Genomic DNA, 18,244 nt, shown 5'->3' on the forward strand with positions numbered 1-18,244 from the left:
GAAATGCCCCCAGTGATACCTGTGAATGCCTCTGGGCATCCCCCCACCTTCTTTCCAGTGGTGGGTTTCAAATTTTTTTAGAACCTCTCCTGTAGGTGTGGCCTGCTTTGTGGCCATGTGACCAGGTGGGAGTGGCCAACTTGTAAAATGTGGTGAAACTCCCTTAACAACACTCTTGCTTAGCAACCAAAATGTTGGCTCAGAAACTCTGGCATTTGAAGCACGCAAGTCTTAAAGCTGTCAAGTTACAAGACCCTTGCACCCCTAACTCTCTAGGATACAAAAACCCCAGGGGTGTTCAAACTTGACAGCTTTAAGACTTGTGGACTTCAACTCCCAGAATTCCTCCTCTCGCTCTTCATCTTGATGATGTGCGGACGGGCAGGGTGAGGGAGCTGGAACCGGTTCTAAACGGCACTGTAGATTTGTGGAACCTCTTCTATACAAGAGGTTAGAACTGGCAGGAACCCACTCCTGCTTCTTTCCCTCCTTCCTGTTGGGTCATTAAAGGAGGCTGCAGTTTTCTGCTCACTTTAACCACTTTTTTTTTCCTCTCTCTTGAGAAATTTGGAGTAAATGGGTGACCTGCTCCTACACCTTTACCTTTCACTGTTGTGATCTTTTCATCTGCATATAAAAGTTATGCAGTTACAGTTCCTTCTCTGCTCTGAATACAATTTTGATTTTTTTTTCTTCTGGAAATTTTTGAGGTTTAAATGTTTAATTAAACCTATAAAAAGAAATGATTTTGAGATATTTTGCTTACATTTGTCAATGTTTTAACATACTTAATGAGAATTTGCTTCCATCTGAATGGAATCTGATATTTTGGAGTGTTGACTCAAAGTACCTCTTTTTTATTGCAATTGTTTTTTGAAACTGTTCTTCTTCCCTCCCTCTTTTACGCCTGAGTGCATTTTTAAATGCTTATGAGTCAAGGTGCTCTACCCTATGATATTTTGTTTGTTTGTTTGTTTGTTTGTTTGTTTGCAACAGAAGTTGTTGTCCCTTTTGGAAATTTACTTACTGCAAAAGTGTTTCAATCATAGAGGCAGTGGGAATGTCATGTTCCATGAAATTTACATCGTCTGCCTCCTGAAATAATGTTTGGATTTCCACACTTGGACAGAATGGGTGAGATTCCATGACATGAGACTAAAGATATGTCTGTAAAGAACTGTATTCTTGCCTCTCCTTTTTTTACCTCAGAAACAAAGGACTGCTAGCTCAAACCATAACTCTTGAATTGGCTGCTGGTGATTGCATCCTGATAAAACCTGACATGAGGAAAAAAAACTTAGCCATCCAGCAGACATGAAAGAAAGAACCCTAAAATGGACAAGAAAGACCAAAGGACTCTCTTCTATCCCCAGAAGACAGCTGTAAAGACTATGGTCACTTCCGGTTTGCTCGGAGGGTGGTTTTAAGGGTTCCGAAGGCTTCAGGGAAGCCTCCGGACGGTCCCTGAAGCCTCCGAGGGGGGCGGGGGAGGCTCTTTTCACCCTCCCCAGGCTCCCATAAAGCGTCTGGAGCCTGGGGAGGGCGAAAAAAGCATGTAAAAATGGGGGAGTCGCGCGTTGCATTATGGGTGCGGCACGCCTGCACACGACCACCCTGCGCTCCCCCCACCAGTGGCACGCGAGCCAAAAAAGGTTCGCCATCGCTGCCATAGACGAACCAGGCAAAACAGGTAGAGTGGGATGTGGGTCCGACTCCGGGAAGGATGCATACAAACACAACCATAAGTATACGTGTAAAACTGACACCACCTGGATTACAGCCAGACATACAACATGGTTACCTTGTGCAGGATGGGAGGCGTGTGTGGAAAGTTTAACCTCTCTAACTGTTGCTTACAGATTGATGAAACAGGGAAAGTTATTAAACTACGCAAATGAGACAACTTACCCATAATGCTGATCAGAAATGGAGTGGATTTAATTTCAAAGAGATCTTTGGTGGGAGGTTCCCTAAATTACCCAGTTTGCAAGCCATAGTTGCCCTTATAGGTCTAATTGCCGCTGGCTGCGTTATTCTTCCGTGTGTCCTCCGCATTTTTGTGCAAACCATATCTAACAGCCTGTCGTTATTAGCAAAAAGGGAAGCAGTAGCCCAGGTAATGGGAATGTGGGAATATGAACAACTAACAAGCATGGGTGATTGTGAAACTCCTCTGGAAAAGTCAGAAGAGTTTCAACGGGAGGAAATAAAGTAAAGGGTTAACTTAAAATGTAAAATTAAGCTGGACAAGAATGCTCCGAGCCTTATCCATTCCACAGGGGATTAAATACCTTATCTACCTGACTAGGTCTAGCTAGGAAATTGGTATTATTCTATCCTCATAAGGCAATCCAGATATCCTGTCACGAGGGTTAATGTGTACAAGGCATACGTGACACGGGAAAAATGTGTCAATATCCTGCCTGATAAAGGATAAAACTCTGTATCAAACTGCCCTTCGGGGTTCAGATTCTGCTTGAGCTATCGCTGCTGAACCTTGCGCCATAAACCTTTCCCTTCGACAAAGAGCCGGTCTGGTCTCATTTCTGCAACAGCAGGAGCGATATTCCCTTATGTCCGTGATGGCGAACCTATGGCATGTGTACCAAAGTGACACACGGAGCCATGTCACTCGGCATGCGCAGCCTTGCCTGTTTGTCTTCTGGGTTTCTGGTGCGCATGTGCGCTTGACAATCAGCTGTCCTTCGCGCAAGCAGCAGTGCCGAAAACTGGTTTGTGCGTGTGTGCCGGACAGCTGATTGTTGGGTGTGCATGTACGCCAAAACCGGGAAATTTGGCTTTTCCGGAGCGCGATCCCTTCTTGTGCATGTCTGTGCCGAAAACCAGCCTGTGCATGGGCATCGGGCGGCTGATCGTCAGGCGTGCATGCGCAGTAGAACCCAGAGGTTCAGCTTTTCCAGCCCCAACGGTTCCACACAAGGTTCTCCATCACTGCCGTATGTGTTTCAATCACTGGCAATCGCTGAGCCAATGGATTGTGAACCAAATTCCTCCTGCATAGCTCGATCGCATAGTTTTGTCGTGGGTATCCAGCTAGTAGAGTACATGTTCTTGCACAGGAACAGGAAGCTCAAGGACCAGGCCCAAGAGAAGGTATAAATGCCCCCCCCCCTCTCTCTCCACTCCATGTGCTCAGCTGCACCAGGACCTCAAACCTGTAAACTCTCTTTCCAATCAGCCTCCATCTTGTTTCCAGAGTCTTCCTCCCCACTTGGAACTGAGCCAACAAGAAGAATAAAGATTGCTTGTAGGAAAAGGGAAGTTGCTGTTGTTTCCAAAAAGGAGATGCTTGGTATGTGAAATGGAACCGCTGCCAACTGTTTCGATGTTACGCAGGAGCCCAGAGCTAATAGCCAGCCGGGAAACATGAGACCAGCCAGCCTGAGTGCCAGTTGAAACCGCAAGCAGAAGGAAGAAGGGAAGTAAGAACCGAGCCTCCGTGAGGACAAAGCAGGTGGTGGTGAAGGGTGCAGCAGAAGCATGGAGCCTATCAGGCGGGTGTTTTGAATAGGATGTTCCGCTGAACGGGAGGGGGGAGGGAGGGAACCTGTGCAGGGGAGTGAAAAGCGGGTGGAGGCTTCCTTCTGTGCACCTGTCTTTGCGCAAATACATCAATCAAATTCTTTGCTGCTTTCAAATCACTGTCTCGGGTAGTTCCATGTGTGAATTCGTACTGTTTCTTAACAAGAGGAACTGGAAAGCGGGATGGGGGGGGGGGCTCCAGAGAATGGTTAAGCCCTTGGAACACTTGCACTAAGAAAATAGTCAGGGCAGACCCCCCCCCGCGCCCCCCACCCCGTGGAAATCAAACAGAGTGGGACTCAAAAGATACTTTGTGCATGCTCAGAGGAAATGGAGAGCAATGGAGACCACGCAAAGCCCTTGAACTAAGGGAACAAAAGAGACCCGCCAAGCTCCATGGGAGTGAGCACAAAGGCACTCTGTATATGCTCAGAGGAACTGAAGGCCCGGGGAGGGGCCCAAAGACCGCTGAAGCCTTTGAAGCTCTTGCATCAAGCAAACAAAACAGACCCGCCCAGCTCCATAGAGGTCAAAGGGCCCCAAATGCAAAGGCACTCTGTATATGCTCAGAGGAACTGAAGGGCAGCGGGGGGGGAGTGCTGCAGAGAGAATTTGAAGAATTTGCCCTAAGCAAACAAAATAGACCCCCCCCCCAGCTCCAAAAAGATCAAACGAGTCTGGAACGCACTCTGCGTATGCTCAAAGGAACTTTGTCTCAGGTCTTCTCCCCCACCACGTGACACAGGTCCCAGCACACGTGCTCCCAACTCCAGCAGGCGTTCTGCGCGTGCTCGGGGGCGGGGCTATGAAATGGAAGCGCACAAAGCAGAAAGCCCCGCAGCCCCGCAGCCTACTAGGCTCCGCCCACGACCCCTCTGCGCGGCAACCCGCGTCGCTCTACACGCCGCTCGTCTCTGTGATCGGTTCCTTCCGCTTCCCATAAGGCTTTTCGCGCCCCGAGAGCCAAGATGGCGGCGCAGGCGAGCGAGGGCGCTTCTTGAGGATCACCATGGCGACGGTGGCGCTGGGCTGGTGGGCCTTGGGCTTGGCCGCTCGTCGGGCCCGGCTCCTCCCGGCCGCCTCCCCTCGCCTGGAGCCGGCCTTTTCCCGGGCCCTGAGCCTGCGGAACTCGCGGCTACTGAGTGTGAAGAAGCAGGAGGCAGGCCGGACTTGCGGGCGCCCTGGCCCTCCGGGGACCGGCGGCCCCATGGAGCCCTTCTGGGCTGCCCCGCCCCGCCCGCAGGTCCGCGAGTCCGCGCTGGATCACCTGGCCGGGATTGCCCTGGGAGAAGCGGGGGAGCCGTCTCTGGGGGGCCCGGCCGCCCCGGCCGCCTGCGCCTTTCACGGTAGGCCTCGACCCTGGAGGGGGTCCATGGGGGATCCCTGAGGCAGGCTTCTCTTCCCCTCTTGGTCCCGGAAGGAGGGGTTCCTTCTGCAGGCAGTCCTCGACTTACATCCGTTCTTTTAGTGACCGTTTGAAAGTCCCAGAAAACCTTTAATCTAGGAAAGAATGATTGCAGGCAGTCCTCGACTTACAGCCGTTCATTTAGTGACCATTCAACGTTACAACTGCACTGAAAAAACTGACTCAGGACCCTGTTTCACACTTATGACCGTTGTGGCCTCCCTGTGGTCATGTGTTTACATTCAGGCACTTGGCAACTGACTCATAGTTATGACGGTTGCAGCGTCCCCATGGTCACGTGATCAAAACTGGGACACTTGCCAATTGGTTCGTATTTATGACGGTCACAGGATCCACGTGATCCCCTTTTGCGGCCTTCAGGCAAGCAAAGCCAGATTCACTTAACAACCGTGTTCCTGACTTAGGAACTGCAGGGATTCACTTAACAACTGTGGCAAGAAAGGTCATAAAAAGTGAGACCAAATTCACTTCACATCCGTCCTGCTTAGCAGCATAAACTATGGTGCTCCATTGTGGTCGTATGTCGAGGGCTACCTGTAATTCTGATAGTCCCGATGGCTTCAAGGGGTGGCGGGGAATGCATGTTGCTTTGTGAATGACAGACCGAACCCCACAGGGGAAGCCACCCTGTGGGGCAGCTGTAGGAATACGTGTGCAGTTATTGGTTGCATTTGTGTAAGAAACGGTGTCCCGGGTTTGATCAGAAGTGACATGTGGTAGAGCAAAAATAAAACTGCCCCTTTTTCATTGAGAATAATTATACATATATAATTATATATATGTAGGTATGTAGGTCCTCATTTTCAAAGAGGACCTTGACATCTAACGAGTTGTGGGCTATCCATGGTGTGTCCACAGGTGGTACCCACACACACACACAGTATGTATGTAATTAATATAATACCTGGATATTATAATTTTAGGACTAGAGGGGAGATGACAATAGTAGTCCAGTATTTGAGGGGCTGCCCCAAAGAAGAGGGGGGCAAATTATTCTATAAAGTACCAGAGGGAAGGACTTTGAAGGCAACGAATGGAAACTCATCAAGGAGAGAAGCAACCTGGAACTAAGGAGGAATTTCCTGACAGTGAGGCCAATTAGCCAGTGGAACTGTTTGCCACCAGAAGCTGTGAATTCTCCAACACTGGAAGTTTTTCAGAAGAGGCTGGGCAGCCACTTGCCTGGAATGAAGGAAGATGAGCGTATCCAGCCTTGGGAACATGAAGACTTGTGGATTTCAGCTTCCAGAGTGCCTCAGCTGGCCTGGCTGTCTGGGGAATTGGGAGGCTGTGACAAGTACTACAGGGCAGCGGTGGCTAACCTTTTCTTCCTCGGGGGGCCAAAAGCATGGGCTTATGTGCCCACACCCATAGTGCAATGCCCCTCCCACACGCCCCACCCCACTCCTGAACATCCACATGTGACACCCCTGTCCCTCCCCTCGCCCTACGTGCATGTGAGCGTGGCCCCTCCCCTCGCTCGCCCTGCAGATAATACGGACAACATCCCCCCTCCTTTTGGCCTCACATCCCAAAACAGCACTGGGGGGGGGGCGGGGAATCCTCGCAACTCAAAACAGTCTTGGGGAGGGGGGGAATCTCCAGAGATCGGGGAAGGCAGGGGCTGCAGAAAGTGAGGAGGAAGCTATGGATGTCCGTCTCCTGTCTGCAGGGTAAACCCCAAAATCGGCTGGCTGGCGGGAGGCGCGCATGCTGGGCAATGGCTCCCGTGTCCACAGAGAGGGATCTGCAGGGCTTCACCATCACGGGTGTAGAGCCTCCTGCTTGAGTAGGAGGTTGGACTACTAGAAGATCTTTAAGGTCCCCTCCAACTCTGTTATTCTGTACTCTTGTTTGGGTGTGTGGGGGTATGTCTGTATATGCACGTACGTATGTGTGTGTGCATATGTATGTGTGTGTGCGCGCGCACAGACTATAAAATTGTGTTGTGAATTGCCCAGGGTCACTTAGGAAATGGAATAAGTAAAAGAGCCAGTTTGGCCTAGTTGGTGAAGGCACCGGATTAGAAACCAGGAGATGGTGAGTTCTAGTCCCACATTAGGCATGAAAGCCAAATGGGTGAATTTGGGCCAGTCCCCCCCCCTCTCAGCCTGATCCACCTCACGGGTTGACAATTGTGGGGGGAATAGGAGGAGGAAGATGTGTTGAATATGCTCGCTGCCTTCATATATTTGTGACCATCATAAAGAATAAACAAACACGTCCTTCCCGGGGGTTCTGCGGAGGTCGGGGTGCAGGAGAAATGCATAATATTTAGAGCGTGGAAGCCCCTCCAGAACCTTTGCATTGTTCCTGCAGGGGATCACAAGTCCTTGATGTCCCACTGCCCAGATCAGCCGGAGAACCCCAAAGTCTTGAGAGTGGCCATTATTGGGGCTCCCAACGCTGGCAAGTCTACCCTGTCGAACCAGCTGCTCGGGCGGAAGGTAAATTCTTCTCAGCATGTTAACACTCGTTTAGTGGCCATTCACAGTTACAACGGCACTGAGCAAAGTGATTGACAACCATTCCTCTCACTGAACAACGGTCCCTGGCGACCTTCCCAGCTAACTTCTGACGAGCAAAATCAATGGAGGAAGCCCCATTCGGTTAGCGAGGGTGTGATTCACTTAACAACCCTGGCAAGAATGGTGGTAAAATTGCACGCGACTCACTTAACCCACCTTGCGTAACGATGGAAATTCTGCTCCCAATTCTGGTTGTAAGTTGAGGACTAAAGCATAAATGCTACCCTTCAGGCCTTACTGTATAAAACGTTCAGAGTTGGGGGGTTTTCGGTTTTTTTTTTTGTGCAGGTCCTGCCAGTCTCTAGGAAGGTGCACACAACAAGGTGCAACGCTCAAGGTGTCCTCACAGTCGAAGATACCCAACTGGTGAGTGGTCATAGCAATGAGTTTGAACTGTTTTTCTTTCAATATGGAAAGATGGGCATGCTGCCGCAGTCATAACTGTGAAAAACGGCCATAACTCACTATTTCAGTGCCGTGGTAACATCAAATGGTCACTAAGAATGGGTTTAAGTCGAGGACTACCTGTGGTTTAAGGGACTGTCTTAGGTCGAGGACTGCATGTAGCAGCTTCCAACTATGTGGATTACCAAGGGAGGCAGCTTCAGGTGCTGAGAAAGAGACTTTTCAGGTATCTAAAGGATCACATTGTGGATCCTTCCCGTTCTTTTCTCCCTGATCCTTCCAGAAGACGGCTCTCCTGACCAAAGTGCAAACTTCCATTTGCAGGGAACAGCTTGGCTGCCCAGATTCTCCCTCCCTCCTGAAGGCTGGTCAGTGTGACAGCTGAAGGCACTTTTGGGATAGATTGTCCCAAAAGTGAGGGAAATACTGTCCTGATTTGAACATGCTCAACTTCCTGTTGTCTCCCTAGATTATCTTGGACACCCCTGGCCTCACCACCGCTGCCAAAGGCAAAAGGTAGGGAGGAGTCCAGACCAGGAATTGTCCCACCTCGGCCACATGAAGCCTTGTGGACTTCCACTCCCAGAATTCCCCAGCCATGGAAGTCCGCAAGTCTTAAGTTGCCATGGTTGGACACCTGCTCTGGACAGGGAGTCTCTCGTGCGTGCGTGTGCGTGCGCCCACGCGCGCACACAAGGGGGGGGGGAGAGAGAGATGGATTCACTTTATGACAGAAGCTTTGCCTGTCTCCCATTTCAGACACAACCTGGAGAAGGCCATGCTGTCTGACCCATTCAACAGCTTGAACAATGCAGATTTAGGTGAGGATTTGGGCCGCATTCGTCAGACGTCATTCCCTGGTTTCCTTCCGGTGACGAGGTGAAGGTGGCAGGGCTGCCCGGTGCGTGTGCCAGAAATTCCTCCGGATTTCACCCAACGTTCCTTTCCTCCCTTTTCTCCAGTGCTGGTCCTGGTGGATGTTTCCGACCGCCACACCCGCCACCAGCTTCACCCGCAGGTGCTTCGCTGCCTGAAGCAGTTCCCGCAGGTTCCCAGCCTCCTCGTCTTGAACAAGGTGAGTCTGTTGGGCTATAACTTTGGCCTGGGGAGGGGGATCACCCGTTGGGTCATCTCTGGTTAGGGGGGGGGGGGGGGGCTTTCATTCTCCACAAGCTAAAGTGGTGACAGTGAGAACAATTAACCAGTGGAACCGCTTCCCTCCAAAGCTTTTGCTCCGACATTGGAGGTTTTCAGGGAGAGGCTGGGCAGCCATTTGTCCAGAATGCTCTGGGGCAGAGATGGAGAACCTTTTCGGCACCAAGTGGCCAAAGTAGAACTTGCGTCCATGCCGACCAGCTGGTCTTTGTGCACGGCCAGCGCACCGGAAACCCAAAGGCCAACTGGACGGGGTGTGCATGCCTGTTTTGGGGCCATTTTTCAGGCCAGAAAAGCAGCTGGCAATAGCACACATGCCCACAGAGAGGGCTCTGCATGCCACCTCTGGCACGTGTGCCATAGGTTCGCCATCACGGGTCTAGGGTCTCCTGTTTGAGCAAGGGGTTGGTCTAGAAGACCTCCAAGGTCCCTTCCAACTCTGTTGTTCAGTTATTCTCAAATCTATATTGTGTGAAAAATCCCTGCCTGTGGGGTCTTCTGTACAGGTAGTCCTTGACGTATAACCATAATCGAGCCCAAGATTTCGGCTGCTAAGTGAGACAATTAACTTTTGCCTCATTTTATGACCTTTCTGAATCCCTACAGATCTTAGGTTAGTAACACGGTTGTTAAATGAATCCGGCTTTCTCAAATTGACGCTGCTTGTCAGAAGGTCAAAAAATGTGATCATGTGACCCAAGGACTCTGCAACGGTCATAAGTGCAGGTCCATTGCCAAACGTCACAATTTTGATTGCATGACCATGGGGATGCTGCAGTGGCCGTAAGTGTGAAAATCAGTCATAAATTAGTTTTTCGGTGCCGTTGTAACTGCGAGACAGTCACTAAATGAGCTGTTGTAAATCTTCATTTCCTAGAAAAAAGATGGTATTTCTCTTTCCTGTGTTAGTGCGACAAGAAGCAAACTCATTTCACTCACTTCATTTTGCTTAGCGAGTGTTCAGAGTTATGACGTAGCTAAAAAGGGGACAGATGGGATCCCCACCTGAAGTTTGGACAGTTGCCTCTGAACATGACCACAGTTGGAGAGCCTCGGCAACACCCGTTTGCAGTATCCCAGCGACACGGGATTGTGTTTTAGCATGTCTTTTAGGGATAAGTACAAGTAGTTCTCGACTTACGACCACAACTGAGCCCAAGATTTCCATCGCTAAGCGAGAAAGTCGTTGCTAACTAACTTATCAACTGCAGTGATTCCCTTCATAGCTGCGATAAGAAATGTCATAAAATGGCTTTAAATTCACTTAACAAATGTCTCACTTAGTAATCGAAATTTGAATGAGAACACAAGGAATAAATATGGAATGGTGGCCCTATTTACAAATTAAAACAAGATTTAAAATGATCGGGAACAATACGGAATACATGAGAAACAAATGGAATTAGATAAAATATTATTAGGAACGGGAGGAAAAATGATTACCAAATTATATAATTTTCTTTTAAGATATAAAATGGAGGAAGAGACGGTAAAGGAGACAATGATTAGTTGGGGAAGAAATTTTGGCCATAATAAAGAGTTAGAAAAATGGGATAAATTATGGGAAAGATAAATTATAAATTTATGATGGCAGTAGCTTACAAAGAAAACCTCCATAAAATGTTTTAAAGATGGCATTTGCCTCCAGCGAGATTGGCCAAAATGTACCCAAATTTATCCCCAAAATGTTGGAGATGTAGCCATAAATCTGGAACATTCTACCATATGTGGTGGTGGATGTGCCCCATCACAAGGAAATACTGGTGCAAAATTAGGAAATGGTTGGAAGAAATTACGGAGTGAAAAATAGAACTCAAACAGAAGCATTCTTATTAGGACTACTAGACCAAAAAATGGACAAACAATTTCAGTACATAATCATACACATATTCACTGCAGCCAGGATTGCTTTCGCACAAAACTGGAAAAAAATCAACACACCCTCAGATGAAACAATAATTATAAAAGTACTTGAATATGCAGAGATGGAGAAAATGACAATAGAACTAAAAGAAAGAGAAGAATTGGATGTCTATAAAATATGGAATAGAATTTATAAGTGGCTAGAAAACAGAAGCTAAAACAGAAAATAGAGAATGTAAATATATGGTGATATAAATAATCAATAGTAATATAAGTGTTAGCACTACTATTGTTATATTATTGGACAAGGTAAAAGCCATAGGAAGGCAATACAGAAGGGCTAAACATGAAAGCCCATACAGAAGGCTGTAGAATTACTTTATATGTATGTTTTGTGTTTTGTTTTTTCTTGTGTTTTTCTTTCTGTTTTTAAAGATTAAAACGTTCAATAAAAACTATTTTAAAAAAAAAAGGCAATGGAAATTTTGGGGTCCATTGTGGCCGTAAGTTGAGGACCACCGGTACTGCAGAAGAAGGAAATAAATTTTTAACGAAGTGAAAAATTATATTTCAGCTTAGATACACTTTTATAACCTTCCCGTTAAAGAGTTCGGATTTAATGTTCTGGGTTTTGTATTTTCACCCGTCTTCTGTTTTACTGAAACGCGATGTGAAGGGGCTGTAAGATAAAGGAATAAAGAAATAAAATAATAAAATAATTCTAATGTAATTTGAAAAAAAAGTCATAATTAAAAATAATACCATATTTTTCGGACTATAAGATGCACCTTCATTTGGAAGAGGTAATTTTTTAAAAAAAAGTTTTTGCACTCTGCATGCCTCCCAAACTCTGCACACCTCGTTTTTTGCAACAACAACAACACACACAAAAAAGGGGCCATGCAGAACTTTGGGAGGCTTGTAGAGTGCTCCTGGGGTTGGGTGGGAGCCAAAAAAGAGCTTTGCAAAAAAAGGGGGGGGTCATGCAGAGGTTTTGGGAGGCATGTAGAGTGCTCCTGGGGGCTGGGGGGGGCAGCCCATTTTCTGCTTGTTTCTGCCGTCCCCAGCCCCCAGGAGCACTTTGCAAGCCTCCCAAACCCTCTGCACATCCATTTTTGCAAAGGGGCGGGGTTTCAGTAGGCCAAAATGCTGTATTCAGTGTATAAGACATACCCAGATTTTCACCCTCTTTTTTTGGGGGGGGAGGGAAGGTGCGTCTTATACTCCAAAAAATACAGTAAACAGAAAACAAACAGCCGGGGGGGGGGGCTGGGTGGATCCCTGGGTCTTTTTCAAAGGTCCGTTTTCTGTCTTTCCGTAACGTAGCTGACTTGATTTCCCTTCCAGGTGGACCTGGTGAAGCAGAAGGGGCTCCTCTTGGAGCTGGTGGGCGATCTGACCGAAGGCGCCTTTGGAGGAAAGAAGCTGAGAACCAGGTCTCTGCACAGGCCCCCCAAGAAGGCCCCTGCAGGGCCCGTGGGGAAGGGGCCGGGCTTGGCTCCTGCGAAGGAGAACGAGACGCCGGAGGGCTCCAAGCAGCAGAAAGGCTGGCCCGGCTTCCGGGAGATCTTCATGCTGGCTGCCTTGCAGGAGGAGGAGGTGGACACTCTGAAGGCACGTGAGTGACCACTTGCGGGAGGCCAGTGCTCAGCCCTGGAGCCCCAAACGGCCCTGGGGAAGGGGTTTTCCCAAAAGGCAACGGAGCGTTGTAGTTTTCCTTGACAAGCTTTCGCTTCTCATCCAAGAAGCTTCTTCAGTTCTTCAGCGGGGGAGAAGGGAAGAGGCTCCTTCTAGTTGGAACCCCTGCTGAGGCAGGAACCCCTAGAGCCTTTCAGAGAAATGCTTCTCCTAAATGGTTATCTTAAAAAGCTCCAGTGTTGGAACACCCACAACTTGGAAGGAAGGAAGGAAGGGAGAAAGGAAGGAAGGAAGGGAGAAAGGAAGGAAGGAAGGGAAAGAGGTGATAGGAATTGGAAGGAAAGAAGGATGGAAAAAGGAAAGAAAGAAAGCAGGAAAGAAAGGTGATGGGAAGGAAGGAAGGAAGGAACTCTGAAGACCTGAAGAAGCTTCTCAGGTGAGAAGTGAAAGGTTTTCAAACAAAAACAAAAACCCTAAAAAATTCCAGTTGCCCTTTGGAAAAGAACCTCTGGGACAACCCTGACCTGGATGATGGAGCCTCTCCATAGACCAGGGGTCTCAAACTCACGTTGTCACATGACGTATCAGGACTTCCCCCCCCCCTTCGCTAAACCAGGGATGGGCGTGGCCGGCCTGTGAGGCACCTGGCCCACGGCTCCTGAGTTTGACACCCTGCCCTCGCCATTTGATTGAAATGCTTCACCCCCAGCCTCCCCAGGATGAAACAGAATTGGGGGAAGTGGGGAGAAGAACAGCAGAAAATATTTCAGCTTAAAACTGGATTTTCTTTTCAGTTGGGGGAAATTCCCAGAATCTGGCACTGGAATCATGGCACCTGGATTTCTTTTCCTTTTGATTGGAGATGTTTCGCTGCTTATTCAAATGGCTTCTATATGCCTAGGCCAGGAGCATCCACAAGCCTTGGCAACTTTAAGGCTTGCGGACTTCAACTCCCAGCATTCCCCAGCCAGCCACGCTATGCGGGGGACGGGGGGGTGGAATGGAATGGGGGGTTTCTGGCCTTAGAGAAAAGATTGAGGAGGAATGACTCTTCCTGAGCCTGCCTCCTCGCCTAAGGGCCCTATTCAGATCAGGTGAGCAGCAGAGAAACCACGGGGTGGAGGTGGGGGTGGGGCTTCCCTGGGGTCTCCTTAGCCACCTGGCTCCGTCTGAAGAAGCTACTTGGAGAAGCAGCAAAACATGTTAAACAAAGAAGAGAAACCCAGCGGCTCTCCTTGCTGACAACTCTCCCTGGGTGACGGAGAATCTTCATCTATACTGGTAGTCCTTGACTTACAACCTCTTGCTTAGTGACCATTCGAAGTTAACAACAGCGCTGAAAAAAGTGACTTATGACCGTTTTGCATACTTACGACTGTAGCAGCATCACTGTGTTCATGTGGTCAAAATGTGGATGCTTGGAAACTGACTCATCCTTATGTCAGTTGCAGTATCCTGGTGCCACGTGACACCTAAAAACTGCAGTGCTTCGCTTAACAACCATGGCAGGAATGATTGTAAAACAGAGCAAAGCTCACTTAGCACCTGTCTCACCTACCAACAGAAATTTTGGGCTCAATTGTGGCCATAAGTTGAGGACTACCTGTGTAGGAGAAAAGAGATGCTGGATCCTGCAGAGGAATCCTGGAGCCCTCTGTGCAGGTGGGGGTGGGGGGGTGGGCTAGGAAGCAAATGCCGTACAGGTAGCCCCCTCCACTCCACAGGTGTGAGCCAGGATCCTTTGTGCCCACAGAAATACCTCCTCAAGCAAGCCCAGCCTGGCCCCTGGAAGTACCACAGTGAGGTTCTGACCAGCCAGTCCCCGCAAGAGATCTGCGCTAACCTCATCCGGGCGAGACTCCTGGAACACCTGCCCCACGAAGTGCCCTACCTGGTGACACAGGTGAGCTACAGCTCCCCAGAGCCCCCTTTGCCCCCTCCTTGCCCAGCAGATCCATGACAGACCTCCTGTGGGCTTTATCTCTTCCAGAAAACGGCCCTCTGGGAAGAGGGTCCCGGTGGGGAGCTCCAGATTGTGCAGAATTTGGAGGTCCCGAAGGAGAGATATGTGGTGAGTGTTTATGTCTGGGGTGTCAGGGTCCCCAAAAGCATCCAGAATTAAATCAGAGTCCAAGGCAAAGGATTCCTCAAAGTCCCAATTGATGAAGAGAGCCACGTTGGCACATCTGGGAAAAACCCAAATCTGAAGGCTTCCCGGTTTCCCCCACCCAGTTGAAAGTTCAAGATTTTGCCCCCCCCCCCCCCCAAGTCCATCCCAGGGTCCAATCTCCCACTGCCATGCGAGCAGCTTCCACCCAGCCAGTTCCGGTCAGGTGCAGAGACAAAGGATGACCTTGGCTTTCTAGAAAGAATATTGTTATGGCTACATATCATCTATACAATACAACACAATACAGTAGCAGAGTTGGAAGGGACCTTGGAGGTCTTCTAGTCCAGCCCCCTGCCTAGGCAGGAAACCCTATACCATTTCAGACAAATGGCTATCCAGCATCTTCTTAAAGACTTCCAGTGTTGGGGCATTCATAACTTCTGGAGGCAACTTCTGTTCCACTGATTAATTGTTCTAACTGTCAGGAAATTTCTCCTCAGTTCTAAGTTGCTTCTCTCCTTGATTAGTTTCCACCCATTGCTTCTTGTTCTACCCTCAGGTGCTTTGGAGAATAGTTTGACTCCCTCTTCTTTGTGGCAACCCCTGAGATATTGGAACACTGCTATCATGTCTCCCCTAGTCCTTCTTTCTCTTAAGCTAGACATACCCAGTTCCTGCAACCGTTCATCGTATGTTTCAGTCTCCAGTCCCCTAATCCTCTTTCTTGCTCTTCTCTGCACTCTTTCTAGAGTCTCCACATCTTTTTTACATCGTGGAGACCAAAACTGAATGCAGTATTCCAAATGTGGCCTTACCAAGGCATTATAAAGCGGTATTAACACTTCACGTGATCTTGATTCTCTCCCTCTGTTGATGCAGCCTAGAACTGTGTTGGCTTTTTTGGCAGCTGCTGCACACGGCTGGCTCCTATTTAAATGGTTGTCCACTAGGACTCCAAGATTCCTCTTAACAGTTACTACTATTGAGGAAGGTACCACCTATACTGTACCTGTGCATTTCATTTTTCTTGCCTAAATGTAGAATGTTACTTTTTTCACCATTGAATTTCATTTTATTGGATAGTGCCCAATGTTCAAGTTTGTCAAGATCCTTCTGTATCTTAAGCCTATCTTCTGGAGTGTTGGCTATTCCTGCCAGCTTGGTGTCATCTGCAAATTTGATGAGTTCCCCATTTATTCCCTCATCCAAATCATTGATGAAGATGTTGAAGAGTACTGGGCCCAAAACAGAGCCTTGGGGTACTCCACTGCATACTTCCCTCCATGTGGATGCAGTTCCATTGAGGACTACACGTTGAGTGCGGTTGGTCAGCCAGTTACCAATCCATCTGGTGGGGATGCTGTCTAACTTACATTCTTCTACTTTATCTAGTAGTAGGTTATGGTCTACCTTATCAAAAGCCTTACTGAAGTCCAAGTAAACTATATCGATGGCATTCCTCTGGTCCACTAATTTTGTCACATTATCAAAGAATGCAATAAGATTAGTCTGGCACGATCTGTTTTTGACAAATCCATGTTGGCTTTTGGCTATTACTTTGTTTGCTTCTAGGTGTTCGCAAATTCGTTGCTTGATTATCTTTTCCAGAATCTTTCCTGGTATTGAGGTCAGGCTGATATCTAACTCCGTACAATCCCCCCTCCCATTTTCCCACCATAGAAAAAGACAGAATAGAATAATAGAAAGTGGGGCAGGCCAGAGATCCGAAAGAAAAGAGGGCTGAGGGCCTGACAGGAGGTCTTTCCTCTTGGGGGTTGGGGTGAGAACGCATTTCTCCTTCAATCTCTTATTTATTCTATTTCTACAGCTGCCCATCTCAGTCAGTGACTGTGGGTGACTTGCAATTCCAAAAGGAGGAAAGCAAACAAAAAGCATCTTAAAAATAATATAAAATGCATCAAAAATAAACACAGGCACTCATTTACCGACTGAACTTACACTGAAAAAGAGTGATTTATGACCCTTTTCCACACTTAGTGACCGTTGCATCATCCCCAGTGTCAGGTGATCAAAATTCAAAAGCTTGGCCACTGACTCACATCTATGATGGTTGCAGAGTCGTGGCGGGTCACGTGGTCCCCTTTTGTGACCTTCTGGCAAGCAAATGCCATGGGGAAGCCCTTGACAGCTGTGTGACTAACTTAACTGCAGTGACTCACTTAACAACTGTGGCAAGAAACAAAACTCACTTCATAAACTCACTTTTCCCTGGGCGATGGGTGCAGCCCACCTGCCACTTGAGCAGAGGAGAGAGGGAGGAAGGGAGGAAACCGGAAGGAATGGGATAGAAAGGGAGGGAGGAAGAAGGTGGGAGGCAGGCGGGATGGAAGGACGGAAGGAGACAGGAAGAAGGAGGGAGAAAGGTGGCAGGAAGGAAGGTAGCAGGCAGATAGGCAGGAAGGAACAGAAAGGAGGAGGGTGGAAAGAAGAAAGGTTTGAGGCAGATAGGCAGGAGTGAAAGGAAGGAGAGGGAAAGAGGGAGGGAGGGAGAGTTGGGGGGGGGAAAGGGGGAGGGGCTGTCTCAAAGGCTCTTCTCTGCTCCTCCTGCAGAAGATGCTGATTGGCCACCACGGCCAGGTGGTCGGCAGGATCGCCACCGAGGCCGGCTATGACTTGATGAACGCCTTCCTGTGCGATGTGCAGCTGAAGCTCTCCGTCCAGCTGAAGGAGTGAGCTCTCCCGCCTCCCGCTCACCCTCCCCCCCCCCGATGGATCTCTTGGAATGCTGCTCCGCTCTGCCAGAGCGCTAACCTGACTGAGGCCCCTTCGCCCTCGGTGGTAGAAGCGGAGCCCCCTCCTTCCCGTCTCAGAGACCCCAAAGGGCGACGGGCAGATGGCCGGCAGGTCTGAGCCAGGGTCACCCTCTTGCGTCCTTGGTTGGCAGGAGAAACCTGGTGCCATCTTGTCCCTTTGACTTTTGTGAGTGTTGTACTCTTGCCCTGCCTGGCACAGAGGCTGGAATCCCTGCCCTTTCCGCCACCTCTGGCAGATGTTGGCCGCAGCTGGAATAACTTCCTCCCCTGCATTAAGGGGCCCTTCGTCAGCAAAGGAATCGCTCTCAGCCCCATGGCAGCTCACCAACGGCAGGCATGTGGTGATGGCGCATACGGTTGACACCCCTGTGGTCTCTGGGCAACATGTTCCCACCCAGATGGAGGCGTGGAGGCGTGGGGGGGAGAGAGACAAGGCCAGGGCTCCGGCCGCTGCCTCCTGGCTGGTCCCGCTTGCTTGCTGCGTGAGTAAAGAGTGTTCGGACTCAGTTGCTCATCAGACGGGCATTGAATTGCAATAAAAGGAGGCTCCTGGTCAGAGAAAGTGCGTGGTCTCAACTGACCTGGGGAGGGAGGGAGGGGGCGGAGGAAACAGTCCGGTAGAGGCGGTACAGGGAGTCCTCGGTTTGCAACAGTTCATTGAGTGACCAAAGTTACAAGGGAAGGAATAATAATAATAATAATAAATTTGGATTTATTAGCCGCTCCCTTTCCAAGTAGGACTCGGGGCGGCGTACAATGGAGCATATAACATAAAATCCATAACAACACCAAACGTACATAC

At 49.0% G+C, this 18,244-nt stretch overlaps 2 protein-coding genes across 2 annotated transcripts in view; both read left to right on the plus strand.

Annotated features, from left to right (window-relative positions):
- The window catches only part of FAM222B (family with sequence similarity 222 member B), a 97,035-nt gene that overhangs the window by 56,428 nt on the left and 22,363 nt on the right, over positions 1–18,244 (plus strand). The gene's annotated exons all lie outside the window — the stretch shown is intronic.
- Positions 4,429–18,004, plus strand: ERAL1 (Era like 12S mitochondrial rRNA chaperone 1). Its single transcript, XM_081942812.1, has 10 exons — positions 4,429–4,889; positions 7,289–7,416; positions 7,786–7,863; positions 8,372–8,418; positions 8,662–8,723; positions 8,865–8,977; positions 12,268–12,534; positions 14,312–14,461; positions 14,549–14,629; positions 17,240–18,004. The coding sequence occupies exons 1-10, from the start codon at positions 4,553–4,555 to the stop codon at positions 17,360–17,362; spliced, it is 1,386 nt and encodes a 461-aa protein (XP_081798938.1). The 5' UTR covers positions 4,429–4,552; the 3' UTR covers positions 17,363–18,004.

Source organism: Natrix helvetica (assembly GCF_964273705.1).
Source record: "Natrix helvetica genome assembly, chromosome: 2".
Classification (NCBI taxonomy): domain Eukaryota; kingdom Metazoa; phylum Chordata; class Lepidosauria; order Squamata; family Natricidae; genus Natrix; species Natrix helvetica.